The following is a 23,512-nucleotide window of genomic DNA, read 5'->3' as shown; positions in this document are numbered from 1 at the left end:
ATTCCATATTGATGCCTATGATTTTGGAATGAGATGTTGGACAAGCAGGTGTCCACATACTTTTGGCCATGTAGTGTTCTTCTGTGAACAGATGTTTTCACATATTAAGTCAGTTCTCTGTTCCTTCTGGAGCACTCAGAGACTCAGAGACTAGTGTGCTGGGAAAAGTATCAAACTACTAGCTCAAGGTTGATGAACTCAGCAAGGGAAAGTAGGGGCAAGGATCACACTAAACGGTAACATCTGCCTTTTAATTTATTTATTAATGAAGCTACTGAAATGTAAGTAGGACTAGTATTGATGTTAAAAATGTACCAATGGCACGCAGAGTGAATAATCCGTAAATAAGAGTGAATAAGTTAACTCTTGGCATGCCCCTTCTGAAAGGTTGCCGACCCCTGACCGAAAGAGTCCACCAGAAGCTGCCTCCCCCATTTTCACCATTAGAGAACAAAACGGTGTTTGTGTCTGAAGCTTTAGAGAAAGAATTCAAACTACATAATTATATATTTATAAAAATTTTAACAAACTACCGACAACCATATTGAGGAAGTGAATGTCTCACTTGATGTCCTGTTAACATTTGAAATCCACAGGACTGCATGGAGCGCACAGTTTATGGTATATGGAAAAATAAAAGCAATAAAATGTGCAATCACCAAAACAGATGATGGTGTACTTCAGTTAGGATCAGTCTACATATTACATACGGTAAGTAATGTTTTTTTGACTCTTCCCTTCCAATCACATTTCCCCTTTTTCTCCATCATCCTCCTCTTCCACCTTCCTTCTCCCAAGTTAATTTTTCTTAACTTGCACCCTCCCTCGCTACCTCCATTTTTCAGAATAAAGATGTGGAAGATGTTTAAGAAAACAACAAATGTACAGATACACGAGAGCAAATAAATAAATATAGTGAATTTTACTGTCACCACCGATGCAAGTGTGTAATCATTGTATTACGTGTGATAAAGCAAGTGAAAATCACTTGTTGACCACTTAAGTACCTGACTTCCCCACACGTGCATTACAAGAGTGCACAGTTATGTAGCAGAAAGGAGTCCAGAGGTTTGTGCTTATTGAAGGTGTCAAACCATGTGACATTAGTGAGAGAATGACTGCACAATATGGCATGAACTGTATGTTGTGGAGAATGGGTAAGAATGTCATATCATGAACGGTTTTGAAAAGGATCGATGAGACAGACAGGACTCACCCAGAATGTTGTTCACACGCTCGTCCATCCTTTTCAAAACCGTTCACACTGTTCATACACATTTTTCCACGGCATACAGTTTGTACCATATTGTGCAGGCGTTCTTCTAATGTCACATGGTTTGACACCTTCACCAAGGAAAAACCTAACGACTCCAAGCTGCTCCGTAATGGTTCACTCTTGTAAGTTGGGCAGCCATATTTACGAGCAGCACACATAGGGAAGTTTGGTACCAAGTGGTCAACAAATTACTCACTTTCCCCTGCAATATCACACAAATTGCAATTAGTACACACGTGCACTCTCTGACAGTAAAATCACTTTATTTATCGAATTGCAATCATATATGGACGCCAAGTGCGAGTTGAAATGGATGCGACTGCATTCAGCCTTCTCTGCTGCTCTTGCCACGTTTCCCAGTTTTCCCGCTCTTTTTGGGTGTTGCAAGATCCACTTCACATGCCCGGCAATTCCACCGCCCTGCAGCACACATGATCACAAACCACCTTCCACTTCACCAACAACCGAAGCAAATGATACACTGGCTTCCCAATTTACTGGGCAGAGTCATCGTTAGTGGGCTCCCCGAGTGTGCGTACCTGTCGGGATGTAGTCGAGGCCGACGCAGAAGGTGTGGAATCCCCGGTCACAGGTATCGCAGAACATGAGGTGCTCCTCATGGTGTGGCTGGCCACACGAGACACATGCCTTGCACTCCATACACTGCCAAGGGTAGGTCTTTATCACTGCCACGAGCTCCGCACTCATGTCCAGGCATGAAGGGTGCCCTAATAGAGAAACGACATCATTTGAGAGCAAAAAAACAAAAATCACTCAACATTGGCTGAAGCATCAGCTGGAGTAGAAGGGTGACAAGACACAGGAGACAAGGGAATCGGCATCAGTCGGATAAACAAGAATTTCCTCAAAGGTACGGTTGTAGTTGTATAGTGAAAATGATAGCTGATTAATTATTATATCCACACTTTTTGAAAAAAAAATGGGGGGGATATTGAAATTGGCTCTGTCTGTCTGTGTATCCTGTCCATCCATCCATCAATCATAGTATCTCCAACGGTTGGGCAGTAATTCACCAATCTTGGTCGTTCTGATAATCATGTGGAACGAAGGTGCAAGAGCAGTCGCATTTTTGGCCAAATACCAAAAAATGCAATTGCAGGCACACTTTAAAACATTTTTTCATGAAAATTTGTATGTGCAATCAACATTGGTGGATGCATGAAATATGTAATGATTTTTTGGATTTGACCTGGGATTCATGTCCCGGTGGGGGGGGGGGGGGGTGCGGACTTCAGGTCAAAGGGGTCAAAATTTGATACTGGGTCATTCCTGGTGGAACGTTTTGCCATCTTTCAACTTTCCTTCAGGTGGGAAGCGTGGGGATTTGCGATGGTGCGCCATCGACTTCTCTCGAGTTTGTATTCTGGTGTTCTGTCCGAAGGCAGATTCAGTACCGTCGAAGCAGTTTCTTGGCAAGGGTTGTAATGGGTGGTTTGCCATTGCCTTCCCAGTACTGATGAAAATGACAGTCAAAGTTAATAAAACATTGGACCACGAGCAATCCCAGGTTATAAACTTGTAGCAAAAACTTCAAGATTGTAATCAGTGGTGCCAACTTTGCAAGCAAAACAACAGGCCATCTGGGTTAGCATGGGGAGTTAGAATCCCTTCATATTTGGACTTCTGCAAAAGCAAGATACAGGTATTCGAGGAACAATGAAATGAATGGTTAAAAGTTTGTGTATATTGGGCTTCTCACCGCTGTTGTCACACTGTGAGCAATGTACAAGTGCCTCGGGTCGACCATGCCGGTTTGACTCCTTGCCACGTAAGCAAATTCCACACACAGCATTTGGTACAACCTTGGACTGAGAAAAGGAATGAGGAAGGAGGATGGAAAAAAAAACCAGAAGTAATCGATTAACAATCTGTCATCACTCAACAGATTGAGCTATTGCACGAGTAATTGGCAAATCAAAATAATGGTATTGCTTGTAGTTATTCAAATAAAGTCTCACTTAAACACTCGTTTATCGGGTGTTAAAAGGGGTGAGGGTAGGGCTTAGGATTTGCCATCATTGCATTGATGAGGAGTCAAAACGACATCAGGAAACAAGGCAAATCTTTGGGCTTTTGTTTCTTTTAATCCAAACTCAGAACAAAATATTATTATAGCATCATGTGCATGCACAGTGGCATAGCACCATTTTCATTTAAAGGTTAAAATCTCGAAGAACAAATAAAAATAAATGTCGATAAATAGAACAGCATATGTGGAAAAGTATAAACAATGGAACAAATACAGTACTATCCTTCGGAGGCAACAAAACAGAGTCCAAACATCACAAAGTGCTCGCTAACAGGGATCATACAACACTGTGCAAAGATTAAAAAAAACAAACGAATAGATTAACTACGTCCATCCACTATCGATGGCGAAAGGAAAAGCCAACTTTAAAACAACAGTCTATGGTCTATAGATTGATCGTAACAGCTAATGGGAAAGGCAGGTCAAGGCTGAATTTAATGGGTCAACCAGCAAGAGGAGGTGGAATCAGCAAGAGGAGCAATGGACAAGCAGACAGTTCAACATAACAGTTCAAAAGGTAGAGACCACATGGAAAGGAGCGACGGGAACTATTCTGTGCAGGCGCACAATGTGTTGAACTGTCACGCCACCTTTGCTGGTGGTGTGTTAGCAAAGAAAGGATCTGAATGGTTGGCAGAAGTGTAAGATCTTCACCACACATCGCTGGGGCAGCAGTGTCGAGGAACACGCCGCATCAGGTGGCAGAGGAAGAAGTGCAGGAAGAGGAAGAACAGGAAGTAGAGGAGGAAGAAGAGGAGCTGGGTGGAAGAGCGGGAGCCGAAGCGGTCGGAGTTGCAGCGGGTGGAGGGCTGCAGGGAACAACAGCTACCTTGTAACCTGGAACAGACTTTGAAGGTGCGGTGCGGCGAGGCGTTGATTCCTTGGAAGCCGGAGGACCGGCACGATCCTTGCCTGGTGCACCTTGAGACGCGGTCGGGGTCCGTGACTGCGAAGTGTCGCCTTGGATCTCATGAGGGCTCTCACCCTCTTCCGAGGAGCTGCTGGAGTCAGAGACCTGGTGGAAGAAAACACAATGTTAAGGTCAGTGACCTTTTGAGCACATGAAGACCACCGAACAGACCAGTAGGATTCAATGAAAAATAATATACATAAATGATGTGACACATGCACAAAACCATGAAACAAGCATCTAGAATAGCGCTTGGTGGAGCGCATACCTCCGCCTAGCTGAACAGTTTACGTTTTGTATCCCACTGATAGGCCGCATCTGCATCCGGACTTTAACCAAAATCTAATTGGCTTGTTCTTGTCACTGACCCAACTTATCCAGAAATTATCATCATAATCCGTGCACAAGTTTTTGAGATAATCATGTCATATATCGTTTTTGGCCCTATCTCTCAAAGATGAAGAATTGCCATTTTACGATCCGGATCTTCACTGAAACCCTATTATTAATTTGCAATTGATTACTGGCACCCACGCACATTCTTATTATGGACATTCGGCACCAAAAGGTACATATATCGAACAAAGTTTCAAATGGAGCACCTCGCTGCCATTTGAGCATTTCATTTGCATCAGAAGTGGCAATAAACCTGAATTGTTTACTCCCAGCTTGCCGGCTTGATGATAGAAGATGCCATTTGCATTTTTCGCTCCTTTATCCCAACCCGTTTAGAATCTCGTGCAGCCATGGGCAACTTGCTAGTCTAATCAATACATCCTTGTCGCACACCCAACCTGTCCACCAAGTTTCATCCAAATCCATCCACAACTTTCTGAAATATCCTGCTCACAGACAAACAGAGACAGACAGGCATACATTGGTGAAAACAATCTCTGTCCACCTTTGGTGGCAGACGTAATGAAATGGCAACTAAGCAACGAACTTGAGAATCCAAACGGCTTCAGCTTCAGTGTTAATGGAATTGAGGAGAGTGTGGATGAGAGAGGGTGGGAGGTGGGGAAAGGATGTTGGAGTGGGGTGAGAATAAGAAATGTGCATACAATAGAAAGAGGGTCAAATGTTGCGTAATTTCTGCATATGTAATACATAGACAGGCCCTTGATTGCATGGCAATACAGTAACCGACGATCAACCTTTGAGCCTTCTCTGGGTCACATCGGACAAAGCTCAAATGGGTCAGAGATGCTTGATTTGCGTCACAAAGTACAATGGCAGGAAGCGAGCAGACCCGCTCGCAAGGGTTCAGCGCCCCCATAAATCCTCCGCCCTCCTCCCCACGCACAACTTCCCACATCAAAAGAATCCTCTGCGAGGAAACCACATGACGCCGAATCCATTGCACCCTGTTCACAGCTTTGATACAGAGGTACTCAAGGTTAAAAAATAAACCACTCGGGAAAAGACGATTTATGTACCTTGAAAATGTTTTCCAAAACTGTCAAAGTATTTTGGGTTTGTTTGGTTTGACATTTCCTCAAATCAATGGCAGTATCACTCCGATTTTAATTAAATAACAACAACAAAAAAATTGGCAAATACACCACAAGCTATACCCACGAGGCACAACCTTTAAACTTCAACATTCTTCTCAATTTTCCAGATTCTTTCCTTGTTTTCCTCTCAACTACAGAACAGTGAGCTTGCTTCCCATTACAAGAAAAGTAATGGAATTCGTCATTGATGCTGATGTCCAGCCTTTCCTCTTTTCCAACAGTCAGATATCTGAGCAACAGTTTGGATTCCAGCCCAGTCAAACTCTTCAGGTTCTTTCTCGGCAATGGTTGGAGGCCCCAAAGCTCGAACAGGAGGGCAGGACTGTCTTCCTGGACTTATCTCAGACATTCGGTGCAGTCTGACATCCTGCTCTACATGCCAGGCTCTACACATGTGGCATACAAGGCCTTTTTCATTCCTGAATTCTTCACATCCCCACTCACACGACCAACACGTTGCTATCATTTGAACCGTCAACTCTCCTCTCCCCTCCCAGTGGAGGCAGTGTTTGGTGCCCAGTCTTGTTCCACATCAACATGAAAGACCTACCTGATACTCTGGAAAACCCCTCTCTTCCTTTTTGCTGATGACTTCACATTATGCGAGTTCCCTTACAGGTAATTCAACACAGGAGGCGACCATTAGGCCCATCAAGTCTACACAATGGTTGCCAAGCTATGGGTAATTGTCTGTGCTCTATCCTTTTTAAATGCTGCGCATCAAAGCAAGGAAGCAATACAAACATTTATTTTTAAACTCTTTGGTATGATTCGGTTGGGGTTCTTTCTCTCCCTCTTCTTTCTCCTTTTTATTGAATCCTTGCTTGTTGTATTCAGTCATAGTGCCCCAGCAACATCGTTCCTTTTTTACCCTGTCATGCTGCTCTTCCATGAGCCTCGATCTTGTGTAAAAACAAAAAAAGAAGAAATCTTCCACTGTGTACGCATAATTTAAAGAACCCGATCCTCAGGGTACACCATTCATTGGACTGGGTGTTGAAGCTGGCTGTCCTATCGACTTGCACTCATTTCAGTCTGCTTATATTCAAAAATACCTCAAGCAATGCAGACCTTGTGAAGTTATGATTTGAACTCCACCATTCACTTGGTTTTCTCAGCATGTGATCCCAAATTAAAAACAGAGTCCCCGAGTCACAGCATAATATATGGCATGTAATCAATAGTAGCACAGTGCACTCACCGACGAGCTGTCGTTATCTTTTTTCTCTTCTTTCACACTCGGATCCTCATCAGCATCATCTGACTCAGCTCCGTCGGAGTCAGGAGCAGGCATGTTGGGGTCCAGGGGTGGCTCATACAGCGCCGTGTTTATCGGCAGATAGCGAAGCTCATTGGGTGTGTACCTAAACGGCATGTGTTGTGGGTTTTGTACATCTTAGTGTTCCTTTATAAACGGCACACCAAGTGGGTTTCATACCTTTGGCTCCACGTCTCGTCTTCAACAGACAAGTACAACGGAGTCTTAGAGGGGAACCCAAAACACATTTTCGTTCACTGAAAACCATTGAAAATCATACATCACATTCTAATTTGAAGGGAAAAGTTTTTGAATATTTTTTGCCAATCACAAAGTGATTGCTGCTCAAACAAAAAGCTCTCGTGTCGATTTTCGATTCTCGCCAGTGACGTCACACCTTGATCCAAATGGCAGCTTTTTTAATATGGCATTTTTTGCCAGATGTACATCGGTGTACAGTGTATTTTGAGCTCGGATTCAGATCCTGATTCCACCATCATTAACAACTCAGAAGATTCTCAGTGTGTTGAAACTGATCAGTGGGATTTTGAAGAAACGATTGGAGACAAAATAAGTGATGGAAACGCTTTTGAGGGGATTAATTAGAACCTGATCGTTTCGAGGCATGTGCGAGCGATTCAGACGAAGATGGCGACTGGAAGTGGTGGTGAAGATGAAAACGCCGGTTGCATGTTCAATAGAGAGTGGTAGGTTTTGTTTTTCAATTCAATTGACGATTTATAAGGGACGAGCAGGAACACCAGGTATTGCCCAGTGTATTTTTTGTGAGGGCCTAAAATACATCCCTCCACCTACTAAGGAATGTGGTCAGGGAACATTTAATATTATATTTCACATTGCTACAAAGGCTGAGGCACTGAAGAGCGAATAAAAAAATAAAATAATAATAATTAAAAAACCAACTTTTTGTTTTCAAAATTTTCAATTTTTTTGGCCAAAAACAGTTTGGGGCTCAACCATGAACCTCAAAGTTTGACGAAGATCCAAACAGCCATCACTGAGAAAAATGGCACCACAAAGACAGACACAGACACCAGAATGTGTCTGAGAGAATGTTTTCTTGTTTTGTTTTCTTTTTTGTGTGTTTGCTCTGTTATAGTTTGGATTTTTTTATATTAATTGAAAAATTAGTTATATTACTCCAGCAGACAGAAGGCACGGAAAAGGCAGGGACACGGGCATACTTGGACACCGTCGATAAAATGGGTGAGAAATGCTGTGTCCCACCGTCGTGTCCATGCCGTGCCGTGGCCCACCGACGTGTCCGTGCCGTGGCCCACCTACGTGTCCATGCCGTAGCATGGCCCACCTACGTGTCTGTGCCATAGCATGGCCCACCTACGTGCCCTTGCCGTGACGTGGCCCACCGTCGTGTCCGCGCCGTGGCCCACCGTCGTGTCCGCGCCGTGGCCCACCGTCATGTCCGCACCGTGGCCCACCGTCGTGCCCACGCCGTGGCCCACCGTAGTGTTCGTGCCGTGCCGTGGCCCACCGTAGTGTTCGTGCCGTGCCGTGGCCCACCGTAGTGTTCGTGCCGTGCAGTGGCCCACCGTAGTGTCCACGCCTTGCCGTGGCCCACCGTAGTGCCCGCGCCTTGCCGTGGCCCACCGTCGTGTCCGCGCCCTGCCGTGGCCCACCGTCGTCCCTCTGTGGTCGCGCCGTGGCTCACCGTCGGCTCTCTGTGGTCGCGCCGTGGCTCACCATCGTCTCTCTGTGGTCGCGCCGTGGCTCACCGTCGTCTCTCTGTGGTCGCGCCGTGACTCACCGTCGTCTCTCTGTGGTCGCGCCGTGGCTCACCGTCGTCTCTCTGTGGTCGCGCCGTGGCTCACCGTCGTCTCTCTGTGGTCGCGCCGTGGCTCACCGTCGTCTCTCTGTGGTCGCGCCGTGGCTCACCGTCGTCTCTCTGTGGTCGCGCCGTGTCTCACCGTCGTCTCTCTGTGGTCGCGCCGTGTCCCACCGTCGTTTCTCTGTGGTCGTGCCGTGGCCCACCGTCGTTTCCGCGCCATGCCGTGCCCCACCGTCGTGTCCATGCCCTGCCGTGGCCCACCGTCTCTCTGTGGTCGCGCCGTGGCTCACCGTCGTCTCTCTGTGGTCACGCCGTGGCCCACCGTCTCTCTGTGGTCACGCCGTGGCCCACCGTCGTCTCTCTGTGGTCGCGCCGTGTCCCACCGTCGTCTCTCTGTGGTCGTGCCGTGGCCCACCGTCGTTTCCACGCCCTGCCGTGCCCCACCGTCGTGTCCATGCCCTGCCCTGGCCCACCGTCTCTCTGTGGTCGCACGTGGCTCACCGTCGTCTCTCTGTGGTCGCGCCGTGGCCCACCGTCGTCTCTCTGTGGTCGCGCCGTGTCCCACCGTCGTCTCTCTGTGGTCGTGCCATGTCCCACCGTCGTCTCTCTGTGGTCGTGCCATGTCCCACCGTCGTCTCTCTGTGGTTGTGCCGTGTCCCATAGTCGTCTTTCTTTTGTCGTGCCGTGTTCCACTGTCGTGTCTGTGGTCATGCCATGTCATGCCCATGTCCCACCATCGAGGTGGGTGGTGACGAGGTGAGATCGGTCATCGGTTGGCCAACAAGTTGTTCGATTCACCGCTCAAATCGCCTGTGCACATTTGCTGGTAGCTGGGTGGAGATGGTCTTGCAGTTTCGAGCGACGACTGTTTCTTTCACTTAATTGTGTGGATGGCATCCTCTCTCAATCGTGGGGGATAACCACAAGATCTAGCAAGCTATGTTGTTTCATAACAGTGCTCTGTAAAATGTTCCGAGCACAAAAGCAAACATTTTGTAGGCCCGATCCACACTCAGGTATTTCGGACAAACCTCATCCAATTTCTGGCAAACTTGTAGGGTCTTTTGGCCATTGGTGTAGCATGAAACCATCTCGGTTTGTGTTACTATAACCACTAAGGACACCGACTCAGCATATTTTTGGAAAATCGAAAATTATTCGCCATCGAGTCAAATCGTACCACGACGTAACCCGTATACAGTACTGATATGGCGGTTGACTCCCAGTTGTGACGTCATGGCTAAGTGTGAGTAAGAGGAAGATTTCGACTTTTAATCACAAAATTACCAACTTTATAAATCACAAATCAGAATAAGACATATCGTATCTATTTTGTATGGTATCAGGGGATAGATAGATTAACGTTGAGGTGGTCTGAGTGTTTGGGTTCCCCTTAAAAGAGCAATATAACATTGCAAAAACAAGACGGTGAAAAAGCAAAACATTGACTGGGACTCCAAGAAATGTTGATTTAACATAGCTTTCTTGAAAAACCAGAACTACTCACAACCGACAAGGCCTTTGTCCATTGCTCAATAGAGTACGGTTATCCCCTTTGGATAAATGCAAATAAATAAAAGGACATCAAAGTCTTTCAGCTTATTTATCCATAACTTGACCTACCTCTTGTAATACTCTTGGAATTGCCCAGGAATGAGGGCCACTGGGTAAGCTCCAACCTTGGTTTCCTCTGGGGGTAAAATCTTCGGCCTGATCAGAGGTACCTGGATTGTCTGTGGGTATACAATTGGTGGGAAAGGGAGTGGAAGGACTTAATTTTTTATTTTGTTGATTCTAAGAAGTTATAAAGTGTAATTCGGTAATCCCATTAAAAAGCTCAAAACCAAGACGAAAATATGCCGAGGTGCAGCATATGTGTTTACATGCAGGAAGCAGCTGTAGAATGGAAAAGCCTCACATATGTTTGCAAGTCAAAGTAGGCTCGTCTCTCCTCGGAGCGTTCATGATTCAAGTGCGAGTTGTATTCAGCTGCCTTGCGTGCTGCCTTCTTTATGTACTCTGGGACCTTTCCTGGTTCTACCTTCTGGCTACTCTGCTGCTGCTGAAAATATGAATGGCACAAAGTCACCACACGATGGCACAACTGCACAGATGCTCAGTTTCATGGAGAATTGCATTATTCTGTTTTTGTGCCCTGGACCAACAATCACTCACCGAGTACTCGCGGTATCGATCTGTGATGCGCTGTCTCTCCTGATCCTGCAAGACGTTGGAGTACTCGGAATACTTCATTGGATATTCCTTGATCATGAGGTCTACAACTTCATCACTGCGCAAAGCTGTGAGGCCTAAATGTGGGTTGTGGTCAAGGAGGGACAAGAAAGCCTATAATGGATGTAACAAACTAACACAGTGATAAACAATTAAAACATGGTCATTCCTCCAACATATGAGAAATATTTAGAGTTCAGCAAAATGAATGAGATCACGTGTGGTCCTGAAAATCTACCTGACAGGCCGATGTTGACTGGTTTTTCACTTGTAACTTGGTCATGTGTATATAAAAACGAGTCGAAGAAAAGAATCCCCGAAAGGCAGGCGATAAAATTCCCTTGAGTGGGTCGGCTCGCTGTGCTCGCCTCTCCACACGTTGTTGCAGAGATTGATGTCATACATTTGCTGTGTTGGCATGATTTACACCAATCATAAATCAAACATTTCTTTTCTTCAAATTTATTACTTGGCAAATTTTTATTTTTTTTGACAAGTACCGTATTTTCCGATGCATAAACCGCACTTTTTTATCGGCAAAAAAAGGTAAAAGTCAGGGGAGCGGTTAATACACTGGTGTTGAAAAAAAAATCTGTCTTAAAAACAATCAATGCTGAATTTCAATTATATTCCAAATGAACACTTCTTTTAGCAGTCGGAACTGCTGTTAAGCTCTATTCCGCCATTTAAATTTTGTAAATCGGTTCAGGTTAAGAGTTTGGACGGCGTTTTATTAACTGTGTGCGGAAATTAAATAAAGACACCCGAAGTTTCGGCTCGAGGCATATATAGAGCCTTGCGGCTCTGAAAACACCATTAAACACAAAAGAAGAAGAAGAACACCTGGTTTCGCATCAAAAAAGTAATTATTCACAATAGCTAGTCTAATAAGGGAGCACCCAACTCAAATAAGCTTGCGCACAAACTTATGTGCATCCGACAACAGGCTGGGGGCGGTCACGTGACCCTCAAGAAGGGCAGCTTTGTGCTTCGTGGGTGCCTCGGCTTACTTCACCAGATTACGTCACGTATCATCCATTCCATCTATCAAGATGTCAAGGCGTTCATTCACCGCAGCGTTCAAACTCTCCGTCTACCGGTCTGCAGAAGAGTTTGGGAACCGGAAAGCTGGGAGGCGATTCAGCATGGATGAGTCCGTCATCCGGCGCTAGAGAACAAGTAAGGCAACAACAGAGAAGATGCCAAGGAAGAAGAAGGCGCTGAGGGGAAAGTCAGCAAAGTGGCCTCCGCTCGAGGAGCATTTTGTCGCTTGGGTCCAGGAGAAGAGAGCAGAGGGTTACGCCATCTCAACACTTGCTCTCAGGCTGAAGGCAAGGAGCTTAGCTAAGGATGATGACATTGGGGACTTCATGGCCAGTCCGTCGTGGGCTTACAGGCTCAAGACACGCCGCCAAATGTCAGTTCCACGCGGCACATACATCTCCCAGCATCTACCCGATGATATGGCTGATAAGAAGACACGCTTCCAGTTTTACATCATATCAAGCTTCGCCGAGAGCATGAATATCCCCCTCAGCAGGATCGGGAGTGCCGACCAGCCCCCCCTTACCTTATTATCTCGTCATCATCCCAGGTGAGATGACATCGCTCCTGCAACCCCTCATTGTGTCAATCAACAAGCCATACAAGGACGGGCTACGTCACTGCTGGTTCGACTGGATAATGAGTGGGGAGAAGACATACACCAAGAGCGGGAGGATGAGAAAGGTCGACCTTCTGATGATCTGCGGCTGGATCGTCAAGGTGTGGTAGGAGATACCGTTGGACATCATGAAGCGAGCATTTCTGAAATGCTGCATCTCCAACAACATGGACGGCACAGAAGACGACATCATTTGGGATGAAGAGGATGCAAATGACGGTGACAGCGATGTGCACAGCGACGGGGACTTGCTCTCCCCTGATTTGGACAAGGAGTTAAGTGCCATCTTTGACGAGGAAAGCATTAGTGAGGAGTTCCTTGGGTTTAGCTGAAAAGCTTCATCAAACCGAAACGGCCCTTTTCAGGGTCACAAATCACAGATTTTCATTATTTTTTCTCAAATTTTAATCAACAAGCACATGCCCGTACGTGCATGGCCGTATGTGCAAAAAAAAAAAAAATAACTTTCAAACCGCGAGCCAGAAACAACAACCACACAGGCCATTCCTTCGCTCTCGCGTGCCCGTACGTGCGTGGCCAAACGTGCATGCCCGTACGTGCGTGGCCATACGTGCAACCCCCCCCCCCCCAATAAAAAAAACTTTCAAACAACTACACAGGCCGTTCCTTTGCTCTCGTAAACAACGACTGGATTGGGGCATTGTGTGTATCTATAAATGCGCATAAGAAATCGAGAAATTATTAGAATACAGTGTCATCACTATCTGGAAGTCTGTACGTTGCAACCCGTAATGGGGAACACGACTGAGGATCTCTTCCCGAACGGCCAAGCCACGCAGCAACGTGTCCTGTCATTGGTTGGTAAATAAATGGCCATAACTTTGGAAGCACTTGTCCGATTAATATCAAACCTTGAAAAGGCACATACTCAGGTCCCCAGCAATATACCTGGCAAGTTTCAATTAGATCAGATCAGTGGTTGTCGAGAAACAGCGGTCACACACACACACACACACACACACACACACACACACACACACACACACACACACACACACACACACACACACACACACACACACACACACACACACACACGGCTGAAATTATAGATGGATGATCTCTTGAAAATCCTCTATCTCTTTGCTGATGACACCATCCTCTGCCGTACCAACTGTCATCCCTCAAACCGGCAAGCCGCAGCTTCTTCGGTCTCTGCAGATCTGGATAAAAATCACAAACTGGTCCAACACGAGGAACATGTCTTTCAATCCTGACAAATCTCACTCTCACTATATCTCTCCAAAAGTGACCGTTTGGACCCCCCCCCCCCACCCCAATCTACTTTCTCAACAACCCTCTCAAAGACATCCTTTCATTAAAGCTTCTGGGTCTCACTATCTGCCAGGATCTTTCCCAGGAAAGCCACAATTCCAACCTGACCTCCAAAGCCAGTCGCCGACTGGACATCCTCCATTGTGCAAAGTCCTTCCTCGGCCCACCTGAGCTCCTGACCATTTACAAAGCTTTCGTCCGCAACCTAATGGAGCACTGCTCTCCCCTTTAGGCTGGTGCTCCTGCCTCTACTCTCACATTTATTGGCTTCACACTGTGGAAACCAAGGCATTTAGGATCAGTGGTATCTCCCATGGTGAGGCTGAGTCTTTCGGCCTCCTCACTCTCTCATCGCAGGCAGGTCGGTGGTCTTTCTGTCTTCTGCCATCTACTCTCCGGTCCTACCCCCCCCCCTCCCCTGCTCTGTCTGCAATATGTCCCTCCCCATATTTCCGCAGGGTGCTCAAGGTCCGCCAGCAACCCCCTTCTGATAAAACTTCCAAAATCACGAATGAGTACTCACCTTCACTCTTTCATTCCTATTTTTCCCACCTTTGGAATAAACTCCCACACCCTCTTCAATCCCATTCTTCCCTCCAAGCCTTCAAAACAGCTGTTCACCACCACCTCTTTTCTTCTCCCATCCAAAAACCACGATGTTTTCTACCCCCGTTAATCCACCCCAAACCCATCTCCTTCAAATTCCCTGCTTTCCTTCCTGAAAGTCCCTATAATGTCCATCTTGTATACCCGGTGTTCCCCACCCCATCCCTCTCCCTTCCACAGATCTCCTAATATCCCTGTTTTGTCCTTCCCACTCCCACCCCTCGTCTCCTGCCCCCCCTTGTTGTGCATTGTGTGTTCGTTCTCATACGAGCCTCGACAATGTACACAAAAATAAAAAATGGCCTTCTTCTGTATCAAATTTCCTTGTTGAATCTCGACAGTGCCCCTGTGTTGGAGTTATGTTTTGCCCTGATGCCCCCAATAACTGTCTTGGTGTCCCTGAAAATACGTACCCAACGAAGGCAACAGTGGCCTTCACCTCATGCCCTGTTACGGCGTCACTCCACCTGCCATCTCGACTCTCCAAGTTACACGACTTACCTCTCTACCAGAAACCCTTAACCTGTTATAACCTCCCCAAGTCCAATATTAATGATCACCTCCAATCTTTCAATCTCCTATTCTCTCGCCAGTGATACGGTCTTCCCATGTGTGTTGTCCAGTGAACTTCCCTCCAGTCCTTCAAGACCACTGCCTTATGGTCTCTTCCGTTTCTATTTCTGACTTTGACATTCTGAAAGACCCAATCTCCCTTTAACTGACAACTCATCTCCTCATGTTGTGGTGGATCGCTGTTCTTGTCCACCTGTTTCCCATTTGCTCAGTTTCTATATGTTGATCCTGTGTTGTTGTGCTCTGCCCCATGAGAGAGATGTGTGTGAGATGTGGGTGTGTGACTCCACTACGAGCCTTATAGATCCCGTTAGAAAAACAAACAAACAACCAATTAAATGAAGGAAGACAATAAAACGACTTAATAAATATTAGTGTTAATAAATCATTGTAATACAAATTAAACTCACCAAGGGTACATTGGGTCTCTGTGATGACGTTCAGCTCCCTGAGGTAAAGTTTCTCCTTGTGTGAGAGGTCATGGCGTTCGAGATCTAAGTGGAAATAACAAAAATGGAAACGCCACAATGACTTGCAGGTTCAGCTCTTGAACTGCACGAGATCTGACATAGGAGTTTGAAAACGCTTCACCATTCACACTGACCTTCGACGGTTGCACGAGTACATTTCAAGTATTCACGTACCCGGGTACTTTCGCTTGAAAGACGTAACTCCGAGATACTCGCTGATCTGTTCTTGCAGCATGTAGTATTCTCCACTATCGTCCGAAGGCCATTTGTATTCTACCAGGAGGTCTGCAGGGAAATACGTTCCACTGTGGATGCCACAGCCAAGGTCACACATGCGTTGGTCATCTCAAACCAGACGAATGTCTGCTGCAGCTCTATCCCCATCCGTGATTGCACACCAAGGCTGGCATCCTACAAAATAGATTCTTAAAATATTTAACAACTTCGTGAGCCAAATTCTCTTCTTCACGGAAATCAAGGGAATCAAAACAGCCCGTGACCCTCTACGGTAAAGGTGAAGTGGACAAACCCTGACCTTCCCACACAAATGTGGCTCGGAAAGAGAGCAAAAAGAGAGCATCATCACAATTCTACCTGGACTCCTGCAAGGTGTCACTGCTTCGAGAGCTGTCCCCTGAACCAATACGGTGCCGCTTGACTGGGCGAGGACCCTCGGCCTCACCTGCATCCTCACCTTCATCCTACAATTCACCAAAAAGCAGATTTTTACACATTAACACCACTCGTAGCCACAATCTTACGACCACCGCAGCATGCGTCCGTCTGTCTGTGTCTGTCCACCACGGTGCCCCTTCAAGCTGTCTGTCCGTTCACTACTGTGCGCGTCTGTCTCCTTCAAGCTGTCCATCTGTCAACCACGGCGCGCATCTGTCCCCTTCAAGCTGTCCATTCCACCACTTGAAGCTGTCAGTCCATCCACAGCATTTGTCCGTCCGTCCGTCCACCACAGCATTTATCCGTCCCTTGAAGCTGTCCATCCGTCCACCACAGCGTGCGTCCGTCTATCCGTCTACCACAGCGCTCGTCCGTCCATCCACCACAGCGTCCGTCTGTCCATCCGTCCACCACAGCGTTGGTCCGTCCATCCGTGCGTCCACCACAGCGCTCGTCCGTCCATCCACCACAGCGTGCGTCCGTCCACCACAGCGTGCGTCCGTCCGTCCACCACAGCGTTCGTCCGTCCGTCCGTCGGTCCACCACAGCGTGCGTCCGTCCGTCCGTCCGTCCGTCCACCACAGCGTGCGTGCGTCCGTCCGTCCGTCCGTCCGTCCACCACAGCGTGCGTGCGTCCGTCCGTCCGTCCACCACAGTGTGCGTGCGTGCGTCCGTCCATCCACCACAGCGTGCGTCCGTCCACCACAGCGTGCGTCCGTCCGTCCACCACAGCGTGCGTCCGTCCGTCCACCACAGCGTTCGTCCGTCCGTCCGTCGGTCCACCACAGCGTGCGTCCGTCCGTCCGTCCGTCCGTCCACCACAGCGTGCGTGCGTCCGTCCGTCCGTCCACCACAGCGTGCGTGCGTCCGTCCGTCCGTCCGTCCACCACAGCGTGCGTGCGTGCGTCCGTCCGTCAGTCCACCACAGCGTGCGTCCGTCCGTCCGTCCACCACAGCGTGCGTCCGTCCGTCTCCTCCGTCCACCACAGCGTGCGTCCGTCCGTCTCCTCCGTCCACCACAGCGTGCGTCCGTCCGTCCGTCCGTCCACCACAGCGTGCGTCCGTCCGTCCGTCCGTCCACCACAGCGTGCGTCCGTCCGTCCGTCCGTCCACCACAGCGTGCGTCCGTCCGTCCGTCCGTCCACCACAGCGTGCGTCCGTCCGTCCGTCCACCACAGCGTGCGTCCGTCCGTCCGTCCACCACAGCGTGCGTCCGTCCGTCCGTCCACCACAGCGTGCGTCCGTCCGTCCGTCCACCACAGCGTGCGTCCGTCCGTCCGTCCACCACAGCGTGCGTCCGTCCGTCCGTCCACCACAGCGTGCGTCCGTCCGTCCGTCCACCACAGCGTGCGTCCGTCCGTCCGTCCACCACAGCGTCCGTCCGTCCACCACAGCGTACGTCCGTCCGTCCACCACAGTGTCCGTCCGTCCATCACGGCGCTCGTCCGTCCGTCCCTTTCAAGCCGTCCATCTCCTGTGTTCCCTCCAGTGTGCTCGTGTCCCACGTACCCGAAAAGCCTGCGAGTTCAAGCTTCCATTATCGGTCGAACACGCAGAACTCGCCCCAGAAGCCATTGCTGTCACGGCTCCTGCTGGGAGCGTTCACACAATTACAAACGTTCCATTGTACAATCATAATAATCATTGTCCCGTGTGCTTTTAATATCGTCTTTAAAATAATGGACAAACTTACCGGGAATTAGTGTTTTGGTCCTTCGTTGGAATGACGTCACATGGAAACGGTTTATTTTGTGTTGAATTCAAATAATTTTCTCACCTTCGCTTCGTTATTATTGTCCTTGTCATTTGAACCTCCAGGTTTGTTGAAAATATTTTACGTCGCAAACAATAACAAGCACAAGAACTCGTATTTTCCCGGTTCATGAGGTGAATTCGAGGTTGTCGATCGTATTTCCTTTCTTCTCGGTCTAACCAACATGCGTCAGGTTAAAGATCCATGCCTTGCCCTTAAACGTGTGTTCGATTGTATTTTAAATTGCTTTACATTCCGATCAAGTTCTTGGGTTTAAACGTTAACTGAACCTCAACACGAACGAAGAATCAACATCCGGGAACTTTCGGACCGTTCATCGTCATTTATATCATTTTGCGCCCAATCTCGTAAATACTTTTACATGTAAAGGATTATGCTACGGCGAACACAAAATATTATTTAGCTTAAGATGTTAATAGCAATAAAATACGAGGGAAGTAAACCAAAGAAGTGTCCGCATGAGAAACCAGCCGAGCTCAGAAAACATGATGACATACACTAAATGGACAACCCCGTTCATACACCGCTTATAAAAGATTACCTCGCGCCTCCTCCCCACACACCTTCATTTTGTACTGTACTAAAGTTAAAAGCAGGATGGCCTTGAGATAGGACACTCTCGTCTCCATTAGAAGCTATCTATCCTGGGTTCGAATCCTGGCCCAGCGACAACATTAAACTGTACACTATCATCCAGGGGAATTTATCAATGTGTCCCATCCCTCGGTTGGACGTTAAAACTGGGGCTCTGAGAGCTAGAATGGGCCCGGGGGCAATATGACGTCATTGTGATGTTACAGGTTTGCGATCAATTGTCTGTGCTAATGCCCGGCTTGATTCCCGCAAACAAAATTCAAACAGCTTGCCTAGTTTCGGACATAATGGTGTCGGCGATTGCCATTAGCGGCGATATTATGACGTCAACTTTCTTTCTAGGAAAAATCTCCAAAATCGGAGATGGTTACCGCCTGCGCGTGGGCTTTCTGCATATTCATGGCAAGTTTCACGAAGATCCGATGAAAACTCTGGGTTGTGAAACAAAAAAATGTCAAAAATAGGAATGACGTCATAAAAATTGATATGACGTCATAAAAATTGATATGACGTCATAGTGATGTATCATATGTGCGGTAATTCATCTCTGCTAATGCCCTGTTCGATTCCCACAAAAAGAATTCAAAAAGCTTGCCTAGTTTCGGAGATAACTTTTTTAGGCGATTTCCATTAGCAGAGATTTTTTGACGTCATAACTTTTTTTTCTACGAGGAATTTTCAAAATCGGAGATGGTTACTGTCTGCACAGGGTATTTTTACATATATATGCCAAGTTTCAGGAAGTTTCGATGAAAACTGTCGGCTGTTAAACAAAAAAGTCCACAAGAAGAAGATGAGGAACAACAACGTGAGTAAGACTTAGAGTTCCTCCACTAGGATCTAAAAATAGGCACCACAATCGGATTCAAAAGTCAAAACGATACTCGAACCAATGAGATGTTTCGAAGCATTACCCCTGTTGTGTGTGTGTGTGTGTGTGTGTGTGTGTGTGTGTGTGTGTGTGTGTGTGTGTGTGTGTGTGTGTGTGTGTGTGTGTGTGTGTGTGTGTGTACTGCACTAATATTAGTGAAACGTTCATTTCATATTGTTACGTTTGAGGGGGGGGTATGCATTCAAAGGGTAATTAGGATGTTTAATTAGGTATGCCATGCTGTTCGAGTTTACCAGGATCTCGATGTAATAAGTAGCAATTCAGTGGTGATAAGTTGTCTAGTAAATGTTCATTTCTTCAAGGGGGAAATGATAATTGTCACGTAATTAGATAGGGACACGGGATAGGGTAAGTGTGTCTGCGTAAACCCCTTTTAGTAGTCCCTGGAGGCTGGCCGTGACGTCACAGGACAGGGCTGCGGATGGTTCCGCCCCGTGATCACGATTGGCGGAAGGCGACGGCGGTGGGCCAATAAAACGGCTTGATTGGAAGTGACGAGGACGGGAGGATAAAAAGGTTCTGTTCGGGGTGGAAAAGGAAAAGGAAAAGGAAAAGGAAAAGGAAAAGGAAAAGGAAAAGGAAAAGGAAAAGGAAAAGGAAAAGGAAAAGGAAAAGGAAAAAGATCGGGACAAAAAGATCGGGACAAAAAGATCGTGTTTTTTTTGGTGTGGAGGCTGTTGCGCGGAAAGCATACTTGTTGTGCTGATTCGATCGTGTTCTTCATCGTATCTTGGAGCCTTGCTGAGCCTCGCGCCTCACCTTGGTTGGATCTGGGGTTCTGCTGACTCGGAGTACGGGGTCGAACGGCGGGCGGACCTGCCTCCCTCTCCTGCTCGCAATTTGGCGCCAGAACTGGTTCCCTGGCGGCTGTGAGCGGACTTGGGCCAGGACCAGGAGGTCGACAGCACCACGGTTTCTCCTGCCCCCCCCCCCTGACGAGAGCAAGGCCAGCTTGTCCGACGCTGATCCAGGGACAGTTGCGTCCACACCACGGTCCAGCCTGACCACCAGAAATAGCTACGTTGTGTGTGTGTGTGTGTGTGTGTGTGTGTGTGTGTGTGTGTGTGTGTGTGTGTGTGTGTGTGTGTGTGTGTGTGTGTGTGTGTGTGTGTGTGTGTGTGTGTGTGTGTGTGTGTGTGTGTGTGTGTGTGTGTGTGTGCTTGGCGCCTTAGAGGGTTTGAGATCTGTATATTCATTGGAATTGTCTGTGTTTTCCCCACGCCCGATCCCACACCATCCCGTCGAATCGCCCCGGATCCCTCTTCTTGCCGAGTCTTGTTATTTCTGGTTAATAATAAAAACAAATAAACATCATAAACTCAGTGAAAAGTGACTCGTGCCACCTTCCTCGTCCCGTTTGCGGTAGAGCGATTCGAACCGCCATGTTTGGGTTATAAATAAACAAACCGCCTCCATCGTTTCGGCTCATTCTTCGTTGGCGGGACTGTTCAAGTCCCGTGGACGTCACAATATTTTTATTGTTACTTCTACTTTTCATCCTAATTCTTCAAGATCTACAAACATGCAACCACCTCCCCCACAAAATGTACAATGGTAGGTAAAGGTCCATAGATAAGCCTCCTTCTAACTGCCCATTTAGTTATCTTTCTTTTCCTCTTCCTCATACTCTGTATCCGCTGTGAACACAATCAATTCGTTTGAGGAAGTTGCCACAATAGGATTGACTAAAACTGAAAAAACCAATCTCACCCGCAGGGTGACCTGTATCTTGCCAAAAGGTGACGACGTGTGACTTCTTTAAGGTCACACTGAGGTGAACAGAGCTGCAATCCACCAGGAGCGACTCCTTGAGGAATATCTGCCTACAAGAGATTCTGATGAGAATTGTTCTACAGAGTTCCCATGAAAAATATGCGTTTGCCTCATAACGTCACCAAATGACGTCATAATGTCTCAAGCTTGACATATCTAGAAAGCACTCATCGAGGTGTTCAATTTGAGGTACTACACGATATGATTCCTAAAATTTGAAAATTTGACCTGGGGGTCAAATATGTTTGACCTCAGGCGCTAACCATGAAGGTCAAGGCCAATCGCCACCAAAAACTAATCAGCTGAGCACCAGACCATGAACTACATTCCCATGAAGTTTGGAGATGATTCGATTAAAATGACTCAAAAAATAAGGGTTTCGTCGACCTCCTTGATTTACCGCAAAGTGACCTTGACCTTTGACCTTGACCTTGACCTTTATGTGTGCTGAAGGGTATTGTAATAATACTACGATATGTGTACCCACAAGAGTTTCTGATGAGAATTGTGCTCCACAGAGTGATATAAAGGTGAAAAATCCAATGATTACAAACAAACAAACAAAAAAACTTACCAAGTAACAGATCTTGCAAAAACTTCGTTTTGGCAAGATTATGACCGCCTGGACAGCATTTAATTGAGTACCATGATACCATTGTTTACACGAGCGAGTACTTCTGCCCCCTGGGCTCCGGGCGGGAGTACCCTTCTCAGCCCAACTTCGAAGGGCAATGTGCTGCGGCACAGTCTTGGAAACGCACTTTATAATTTTTATCATTTTTAAAAGACATTTTATTGACCACAACATATCATAAGATAAAGGAAGGTATTTAGTGATACCGGCTACCACCAAAGATGATGCTATTTCTGGCGCATTAACCGATCACATCTGCTCCATTATAGATAGATTAGCCACATCGTGTAAAATGTGACTTCAAGTCCTCAACTATCTGCACCCCACTCACAACACAAAGTCTTCAACATTCACCTCTGCAGACATGTGAAAAATATATGTGGCCATGAGCAGGTCATGGCCACTCACGGTCGCCTGTCCAGCTCACAATCCTGCGATATATGCAGAAAAGATATGTGACCAGGATCAGGTCATGATGCGATTATGGCGGTTACCTTTAGGACATGAGTACTTGGAGTACGTGAGTTTGTACTTGGACCTGCCTTGATGGATGGTTGCCTGTACAGCTCACAATCCTATGCGATATGTGTAAAATATGTGATAATGAGCAGGTAATGGCCTGTCCAGCTCATAATCCCATGAGATATGCAGAAAAGATATGTGACAGTGAGCAGGTCATGCCCAATCACGGTCGCCTGTCGAGCTCACAATCCCCCGAGATATGTGGAAGAGATATGCAACAATCGACAATAAACGACCTGAATCCAACTATCTTCTTCCTGATGCATGTACTGTATACACATCGTTAAAGGTAAATATTGACCTCGGAGGCAAAGACCTTTTATAATGACGTGGGTTTAAGCCCAATGCCTGGTGTTGGCTCAATGGTTAGGGTGGTGGGCTTGGGATCCTCAGATCCTGAGTTCAAATCCCACTCGGCTGTTGAAATAATACCAGGTGGTTGACTCTACCTGTCATCCTTCAGAGGCCGGCAAAATGAATGCCAGCTTGCTGGTGTCCTGCATCGGAGTGAAGACCCGTCCAGGATTGTGCCCAATAGCCAAGGAGACTGCTTCGGCAGCACCAATGCTCTGCACAGAGTATGGTCCCAATAGATTTATAGATGTATGGTTTAAGCCCTACTTGAATGCCACATACTCATTTAGTTACTGTATAAGTTAAAAGGTTGCTGCCTTGATCACTGAGCCCAATCTTCACAAGGCCAATGACACTCATTGGCTCAAAATCTTTTTAACTGTAGCTCTGTTAGTTCTGCAATGAAGGCAAACTTGTAGGGAGAGCATGACGATTGTGAATAGCTCTGAGCCATCTTTGGCTTCACATCGCAGTAAGCACCAACAAGGAGATATGCAGTAACCGTAAGATTTTTCATGAAATAAGACATCCTGGGTGGAGTCAAGCGAACCGTGTGTTACAGACCGACAGACATGCAGACGAACAAGCGTTTGTTTTGTTTTTCTTCAGATGCAGACCGCCATGTTGTTAAGAAGTACT

General features: G+C 47.0%; 1 protein-coding gene across 7 annotated transcripts; it reads right to left on the bottom strand.

Moving 5' to 3' along the window:
* Positions 1–237: 237 nt before the first annotated feature.
* PHF10 (PHD finger protein 10) lies at positions 238–18,441 on the bottom strand. 7 transcript variants are annotated; one of them, XM_085853006.1, is made up of 13 exons: positions 18,024–18,441; positions 17,840–17,922; positions 16,250–16,356; positions 15,830–15,960; positions 15,596–15,679; positions 10,991–11,124; positions 10,734–10,877; positions 10,439–10,548; positions 6,952–7,114; positions 4,156–4,341; positions 2,997–3,105; positions 1,816–2,004; positions 238–1,696 (listed from the first exon to the last, which is right to left on the bottom strand). In XM_085853006.1, the coding sequence occupies exons 2-13, from the start codon at positions 17,903–17,905 to the stop codon at positions 1,602–1,604; spliced, it is 1,518 nt and encodes a 505-aa protein (XP_085709132.1). In that variant the 5' UTR covers positions 17,906–17,922; positions 18,024–18,441; the 3' UTR covers positions 238–1,601. The 7 variants fall into 7 exon arrangements, with proteins under 7 accessions (XP_085709132.1, XP_085709135.1, XP_085709131.1 ...); XM_085853009.1 differs by having other exon boundaries at positions 15,830–15,940; XM_085853005.1 differs by having other exon boundaries at positions 17,840–17,919.
* Positions 18,442–23,512: the final 5,071 nt, after the last annotated feature.

Source organism: Eptatretus burgeri, chromosome 13 (assembly GCF_056783735.1).
Source record: "Eptatretus burgeri isolate ZD-2024b chromosome 13, Ebu_testis_v1, whole genome shotgun sequence".
Classification (NCBI taxonomy): Eukaryota; Metazoa; Chordata; class Myxini; order Myxiniformes; family Myxinidae; genus Eptatretus; species Eptatretus burgeri.
This window is presented reverse-complemented; position numbering and strand designations above follow the sequence as displayed.

Bases quoted from the DNA above. Each gene is read 5' to 3' on its own strand.
- PHF10 (XM_085853006.1), bottom strand. From the start codon at position 17,905: ATGGCTTCTGGGGCGAGTTCTGCGTGTTCGACCGATAATGGAAGCTTG. The intron at 3,106-4,155 runs GTAGCTGTTGTT...TCCTTTTCTCAG, and splicing joins AGTCTGTTCCAGGTTACAAG to TCCAAGGTTGTACCAAATGC. The intron at 2,005-2,996 runs GTGAGAAGCCCA...TTTCTCTATTAG, and splicing joins CTCACAGTGTGACAACAGCG to GGCACCCTTCATGCCTGGAC.